The sequence below is a fragment of the Theropithecus gelada genome, chromosome 1 (assembly GCF_003255815.1).
Source record: "Theropithecus gelada isolate Dixy chromosome 1, Tgel_1.0, whole genome shotgun sequence".
In the NCBI taxonomy this organism is placed as follows: Eukaryota; Metazoa; Chordata; class Mammalia; order Primates; family Cercopithecidae; genus Theropithecus; species Theropithecus gelada.
In genome coordinates, this window is record NC_037668.1 from 29,827,110 (window position 1) to 29,835,237 (window position 8,128).

Consider the following 8,128-nt stretch of genomic DNA (forward strand, 5'->3'; position numbering starts at 1 on the left):
GGACCTTGACCCTAACCCCTAACCTTAACCCTAATCCCTAAACCAAACCCTAGCCCTACCCCTACACTTAACCTTAAACCAACCCTATGCCTAACCTTTACCCCTAACCATGACCCTGACCCCAGCCCCGGCCTTGAACCTAATACCTAACCTCAACCCTAATCCTAGCATTAACCCTAAGTCCTAAACCCTAACAACCCTAACCCTAACCCCTAACCCTAGCCCTAACTCCAACCCCCAACCCTAAACCTTAACCCCAACCCCTATCCGTAACCTGAACCTGAACACACATCCCTAACCTTCTAACCCTAACCCTCATCCTAATTCTAAGCCTTAACCCTAACCCTTACCGTAACACAAACCCTCTAATTGTAGCCCATAACCCTAACCCAAACCCTAAACCCTAACCCTAATCCGACAGCAATCCCTCACCGTAACTGCTGTTAACGCAAAACATTAACCCTAACCTTAAAATGTAACCGCAACCCAAATCCCAAAGCTGACGTATCCTAATCCATAATCTAGTCTAATCCTAACCACAACCCCTAAACTCTAACTCCTTATGCTAATGCCATCCCCAACCCCAACATTATACCCTAATCCTAACCCTCACGCTGACAGCAACCCTAAATCTCACCGTAACAATTGTAAACCTATCTTTGGATTCTAGGCCGTGACCCTGAGTGACCCTAACCCTGCTCCCTTGTTACACATTCTCATTTCTCCATGCCGTATTTGGAATCGAGCCGTGTCACTCCACTGCTGCAAAATCCTATTCGTCAAGATCCTGTATACCTTACCTTGCCTCAGCAGGTGTCTGTCTTTGACACGTTCTTCAATACTGCTCTTCCCCATTAAACTACTGTACTCAGGAAAAAAATGTTGCCACACTTGTGTGCACCACTTACCATGGATTAACACACGTCCTAAAGGAGTAAGCCAAGGATAGACATTCAGTTTGATATTTTTATTTTTAATTTTTGTTGGGACACAGTAGGTGTATGTGATTCCTTCAGTCTTAAAGCAGCCACCTTCTCCCACCTATGGCTCCCAAGGCCATCACAGGGGTCCTCAGCACTTCAGTACCACAGGATCTGAGAAAATGTGGAAGGTTTTATGTCGTCTTGTGTAAGGGCCAGGCCCGTAAGGATCATCACTTGCATACTTTGTTTTGTTTTGTTTTTGAGACGGAGTCTTGCTCTGTCGCCCAGGCTGGAGTGCAATGGCGCAATTTTGGCTCACTGCAACCTCTGCCTCCCGGGTTCACACAATTCTCCTGCCTCAACCTCTAGAGTAGCTGGGATTACAGGTGCACACCACCATGACCGGCTATTAATTTTTCTATTTTTTAGTAGAAATGGGGTTTCACCACATTGGTCAGGCTAGTCTCAAACTCCTGACCTCGTGATCTGCCCAACTCAGCCTTCCAAAGTGCTGGGATTACAGGCGTGAGCTACCACTCCCAGCCACATGGGTACATATTCTACTGCAGAGCTCAGTTATCTGATGCACCCACAAAAACAGAGGGCTGAGAAATGCCATCTGTGTGTCCAACAGAAAAAGGTGTGAATTTTGTAGAACACATTTAGCCAGTCTCTGACACACAGGATTTCCCTCGTGTGAATTCCCTAATACCTGCTGAGGTGTTACTTCAGACAAAAGGATTTTGCACATTCTTTTTTTTTTTTTTTTTTTTTTGAGATTGGAGTCTCGCTCTGTCGCCCAGGCTGGAGTGCAGTGGCACCATCTCGGCTCACTGCAAGCTCCAACTCCCAGGTTCATGCCATTCTCCTGCCTCAGCCTCCTGAGTAGCTGGGACTACAGGTGCCCACCACCTCGCCCAGCTAGCTTTTTTGTATTTTTAGTAGAGACGGGGTTTCACCGTGTAAGCCAGGATGGTCTCCATCTCCTGACCTCATGATCCACCCTCCTCGGCCTCCCTGCCCTCCTCGGCCTCCCAAAACGCTGGGATTAGAGGTGTGAGCCACCGCGCCCAGCCCACATTCATTACACTCTTAGGCTTTCTCCCTTGTAAGAATTTCTTGATGCCTCCTGAGGTCTGACTTCTGCTAAAAGGTGTTTCCAACACTCATACAGCCACAGGGCTTTCCCTGTGTGACTTCTCTGATGGGTATTAAGGCTTGACTTGTGGTTGAAGGATTTCTCACACTGGTTACATGCACAGGGTTTATTTCCTGTATGCATCCACTGATATGCTGTAGGATTTCATTTGCTACTAAGGCTTTTCACACCTTCAGTATGTTAACAGGGCTCTTCACCTGAGTGAGTTCTGTAATGTACAGTGAGGGCTGACTTCTGGTAGAAAGCTTTCCTACATTCTTTGCATTCATATGGTTTCTCATGCGTGTGAATTCTCTGATGTCTATTGAGAGTTGACTTCTGGCAAAAGCTTTTCCCACATTCTTTGCATTCATACGGCTTCTCCCCTGTGTGAATTCTTTCATGTATCATGAGGGATGACTTCTGGTAGAACGTTTTCCCACATTCCTTACATTCATGGGATTTCTTCCCCATGTGAATTCTTTCATGCACAGTGAGGGCTGACTTCTGGAAGAAGGTTTCCCTACATCCATTACATTTATAAGGCTTCTGTCCTGTGTGAGTTTTCTGATGCCTGCTGTAGTTCGCCCTCTGACGAAAGGTTTTTCCACATTCGTTACACTTGAAGGGTTTTTCTCCTGTGTGAGTTCTCTGATGTGTGGTGAGCACTGACTTCTGGTAGAAGGATTTTCCACATTCATTACATTCGTAGGGTTTCTCCCCTGCGTGAGTACTCTGATGCATCCTCAGGTTTGACTTCTGGCTAAAAGTTCTCCCACATTCATTACACTCATAGGGTTTTTCCCCTGTGTGAGTCCTCTGATGTTTAGTGAGAACTGCCTTCTGGTAGAAGGTTTTCCCACATTCACTACACTCATAGGGTTTTTCACCTGTGTGAGTACCCTGATGCATCCTGAGGTTTGACTTCTGGCTAAAGGTTTTTCCACATTTATTACATTCATATGGTTTCTCACCTGTGTGAGTTCTCTGATGTATAATGAGAACTGAATTCAGGCAAAATGTTTTTCCACATTCATTACATTCATAGGGTTTTTCTCCTGTGTGAGTTCTCTGATGTACAGTAAGTTTTGACTTCTGAGCAAAAGTTTTCCTGCATTCTTTACATTCATATGGCTTCTCACCTGTGTGAGTTCTCTGATGTACCGTGAGGGCTGACTTATGGTAGAACGCTTTCTTACATTCTTTACATTCATATGGCTTCTCACCTGTGTGAATTCTCTGATGTACAGTGAGGACTGACTTCTGATAAAAGGTTTCCCCACATTCATTACACCTATATGGTTTCTCTCCTGTGTGAATTCTCTGATGTACATTGAGGGCTGACCTCTGGTAGAAGGTTTTCCCACATTCCATACATTCATAGGGTTTCTCTCCTGTGTGTATTCTGTGATGATAAACAATGGCTGACATTTGGCAGAAGGTTTCCCCACATTCATGACATTCATAGGGCTTTTCCCCTGTGTGGATTCTCTGATGAACAATTAGGTTTGACTTCTGACAGAAGGATTTCTCACATTTGGTACATGCAAAGGGTTTCTCCCGTGTATGTGTTCTCTGATGATTTGCAAGGTATGATTTCTTAATGAAGGATTTCTCACATAGTACACATTTATAGGGTTTCTCTCCTGTGTGTATTTTCTGATGTTTGGTAAGCTTAGACTTTTTACAGAACACTTTCCCACATACACAACATTCGACATTTATCTTCCGGCAAGTGAGTGCTGACTTATCACAGGATTTCCCACGCTCACTATAGGTACATGCAGTCTTTCCACCGTGACCCTTCTCTGCCTCAGCGCTGAAGGCTTTTCCTTGTCTACTATACTCAAAAAGCTGCTGCTCCATATGAATCTTGTTATGGTGACTAAAATACTCATGACACGTGAGAGATTTCCCAGTTATACTTCGAGCATCAGGTTTTCCTCCTGCCTGCATTTCATGAGGCTCAATCGAGATATGTATGTTCTGACTTACATTTAACTCCTCAGGCCTCATTCCTGAATAGTGTGCATTATTTACCATCACATCTGGAATATGGTTTAAGCTCAAATTAAGTATTTTTCCTAATTCAACTGTTTCCTTGGTTGATGTTTTGCTGTTGGTGACTGCAACTTGCCATATACGTCTATGATGAATTTCCTGGCTTCTTTCAATTATATCAACTGTCTGGACACCTGTAACGAAGAAAAAACAAAACAAAACAAAGCAAAACAAAAATCCATGAACCACACACAAGCATTTGTTATGGAATGCTTATATAAAGACTCAATGAAGTTACTTTCTCTCCTAGTGGCATAAGATTCTTTAAAAATCAATAATCAGGACTGGTTTTATAAGCACATGGCTGTTCCTACTAACTTAATATAAGAAATTACATTACTAGATTTTCTAATGTGAAATTATGTTTTTCACTGTTGTTTCATTAAAAATATTTGGTAAAAAATATTCACCTACACCTAGTTGTAATTTTCCCCTAAGGGCTTATCACCTGCCAACTGTTTTCTCTATTGTTTTTCTCCATTTCATTCTTGTAACAATGGGAGGCATCTTGTGCTATTTTTCTCATTCCGCCTTGAAGATGATAAGGTATTCCTGGATCAGCTACCTGCAGGTGCCCACCATGGCCACTTGTCTTCAGGACCAGATTTTACACCAGTGTTTCTTTAGCTTTCATGCTTCCCTGGGAATGTCTATAGGTATCTGGGCATTTTTCAAATACAAAATCTCTCCTCCAAACTAGGTGAAGACTGCCTCTTTCAAATTTCTAACTTAACCTGACTCGCTTAGCTTCTCAGAACTGTAATAGGTACATGAAGCTCCACTCCACCACTGTGGGCATCCCCTCCCTGCTGGTCCTAAGGATTCAGTTCTGGAACTCGGGTGGGGTTCACCATCTTTGAAAAATCATTTATTGGCTCCTTCCGAGATGAACAGACCTGATATTCTCCCCCCAAATTCTTGGCACATCCATCCCTGCTTCATAATTCAATGCTTCTGAAGGCTTTTGTGTGTTCAAGTTTCAGCTGTCTCCTAGTTTCAGAGAAAAATGGGGTCTCTTGTACACTTCTCATTGTCTACTGCCAAACAGAAATCTCAGCCCTTCAACATGAAACCTTTGCTTCAATAGGCTTTGGAATCCAGAATCTCCTGGTTCTCTTCCAAATTCCAGGCCTATCCTGTTCCATGCTCTTATGCTGGGTCCTCCTCACTGTAAGGATTTCTGATGTCATTATAAAAAAAGCCTCACTATGAGATTGTTCTTATTTTTTGTTCAACTCCCTAGGTGACCTCCTCTATAATTATGATTCTAAACACCAGCTTTGACTTACTGATTTTTAAGTTTGTATCTCCAATTGTGATGTCCACTCTTTACATACATATTTATATTCACCTACTATGTGCCACAATTGGAAAAGAGTTAAATTGGACTGGAGCTATGCCAAAGTTAACAACGCCTCTAACACTGCATTGTCTTACCATCTTTCCTAAATTTTATCCCTTTTTTACTCACTCTGGTTAAATATTCCACATGGTTCTTTTACAACTACTTAACATATATTATTTTGTTTCTCTTATCACAATGTACACTTTATGAAAAAAGACATTATTTTGACCATTGCTGTTATAAACGCCAAGTATAAAGTTACCATGGCTTACAAGCTACTCGATTAAGATGTGTTGAAAGAATCAACGGATGTATGAATAAATGTCCGGGGGAAAAAAAACAATCCATGAAAATGGAGGAAAAGAAAACAACTGAGAAAATTGAGAAAATGAATAGCAAAGAAACATGTCTAAGAAGAGCAAGGTAGGGACTAGATTGAGTAAATATTTTAAAATATTCGCAAAATAAAATGCAGGGATATATGCATGAAAGCCCTCCTTGGAGATGATAGAATTCACATGTTTGATGCATAAAGATCAGCTGTCCTCAGGTATGGGACCTGGGAGAAAAAGTGGTGAAAACAAGTCAACGATGCAAATATCTGCCGGGCTTTACTCTTCCTGGCTTCCCTGCCCAGGATGCAGTTGACTAACCTGAGAGGCACTGGTTTGCCCATTCTTCTCCTAACCATGGCTCTGCTCCTTGCTCCAACTTGAAGATCACCTCAGGTTTGGTAATGCAATGGCCTGGTAATGGGAAATAATGGAGGACTTGGCCAAACTGCAAAGTAAGGTCCTTTTCAGAATGACAACAGCTCGGTTTCAGAAGCTGTATAATGAAGGAGCCTATTTGAATCTTTTGTTAGAGAGGGTTGACACATTCTTCACATGGAATAGCATTAAACCTTATAAATGCTTCCTATACTTACCAACATGGAAGTAAGTGTTGCTTCTGGGGGTTACTGGGCAGCTTCACTCACCCAGTGACACCAGGCTGCTGTAGGTCTCCAGCATCACGTCCCTGTATAGTGTCCTCTGTGCATCATCCAGGTCCTGCCACTCCTCCCAGGTGAAGTGCACGGCCACCTCCTCAAAGGACACCAACCCCTGTAATGGCACATTTCTCCTCAAGTCATCAGCCCAGGGTCACAAGATAGGAATGTCAGAGTTCATTCTTCTGTAGCGGCATGTCTCTTATGTGTATCTTACATAAACTGTAGCTTCTCTGTACTCTATATGGAGAAAGAACAAGCATAGTAGAAGTATCCTGCCACTATCATGTTTTGTTAATAAAATAGATTACAAAGTTTACCTTGTAGATGTAGAATCATCCTTATTGTGAAAGATAAAAGTAGAAAAAAATTCTGTGATCTGGTATGATGACAAAAATTATAAACACATACCTAGAACAACATGATAGATGAATTAGTAGAGACATAAGTTTAATGTCGACTGCAGTAAGAAAGGAGAAAATACAGTTCTATATTGCATTAGAAAGTTGCACTTCATTGAAAAACCAAAGATGCTTAGTACTTCATGTGAACCATGTGTTCTCGTGACTTTGAGGCAACACTGGAGTCTAGTCATAAGGACACGAAGAACACATACCATATTAACGGAACTGCACACAGCACCATGTCTAGCTGAATGACCCCGGGCTGTGATGAGAGAGAACACAACACTGAAGGAACTGATTATGGAGTGAGTCTGCATGTAAATATCTGACCTAACTCCAAAAGTTATTTTTAAATTATTTATAAATTAAAATAATGTACATAAGCATCTGAACATTTCCTTCCTCATGCCCAATGACTGCTTGTGTCCACCCTTAGGGTGCACACTCCTATTTCCCTAACCACCGGGTGTAAATAATGTGTAAATCTGTGTGATGTTTACACTCATCTGTGAGTGTAATGCGTGTAAATACCTGTAAGAACAAGTATGTTACATGACCAAATAGCATTTTCACAGTCGCCTAGGGAGAATGGGCAAGGACTTTGGGGAGATTCAGAGGGGAAGAAAACAGAGTGATAGATGACCACATTCATCCTATCACAGAGCAGTAAGAATGCAGAACAGGGAAGCAATCCTTAAAAAGGAAAAGGGGAAAAGAAAAAGAATTTGGTGCTAATTTGCTGTGCAGGGGGGAAAATGGGGAGTTTCACTTTCAGATGATGCAGAATCATGTCTAGTGAGGCAATGGCACTGCAAATTTGGAAAATTAAAAATATGACGACCAGAAGTGACACAGACTTAGGTCATATTGGAAACATCTGAGGTACCGTACGTGGGGACGTCCAACTAGCAACTGGATATACAATTCCAGAGTTCAGAAAAGATATCTAAGCAGAAGATAAATATGTGGAAAGTATCAGAATTCGTAAGGTACTCGTAGCCATCACAGTTTAAGAGATTAAAAGAAAAAATGAACAAATGCAGAATCTACAGAAACACTGACCAAGACATACTTTCGAAGATTATTCTACAAATAAAGCTCAATAAGTATACTAATATAACCATATTCACAGTTCTATAAAGAAAAATTCTTCAATTTTGCACATAGACATACACAACGTACTTTTAGAAACACATTCCGGGTTTCTATTTCTGCATGTAAGAAGCTTGAAAGTCATCATTCCATCTTAACAACAAATGAAAAGCT

General features: G+C 41.7%; 2 protein-coding genes across 2 annotated transcripts; both read right to left on the reverse strand.

Annotated features, from left to right (window-relative positions):
- Positions 1-2,026: 2,026 nt before the first annotated feature.
- LOC112625272 (zinc finger protein 717-like) lies at positions 2,027-4,044 on the reverse strand. The gene has a single exon (XM_025386525.1). The coding sequence runs from the start codon at positions 4,015-4,017 to the stop codon at positions 2,263-2,265; it is 1,755 nt and encodes a 584-aa protein (XP_025242310.1). The 5' UTR covers positions 4,018-4,044; the 3' UTR covers positions 2,027-2,262.
- Positions 4,045-6,003: 1,959 nt separating this feature from the next.
- On the reverse strand, positions 6,004-7,429 carry LOC112621676 (zinc finger protein 717-like). The gene is made up of 4 exons (XM_025381093.1): positions 7,415-7,429; positions 6,447-6,573; positions 6,121-6,213; positions 6,004-6,026 (listed from the first exon to the last, which is right to left on the reverse strand). The coding sequence occupies exons 1-4, from the start codon at positions 7,427-7,429 to the stop codon at positions 6,004-6,006; spliced, it is 258 nt and encodes an 85-aa protein (XP_025236878.1).
- Positions 7,430-8,128: the final 699 nt, after the last annotated feature.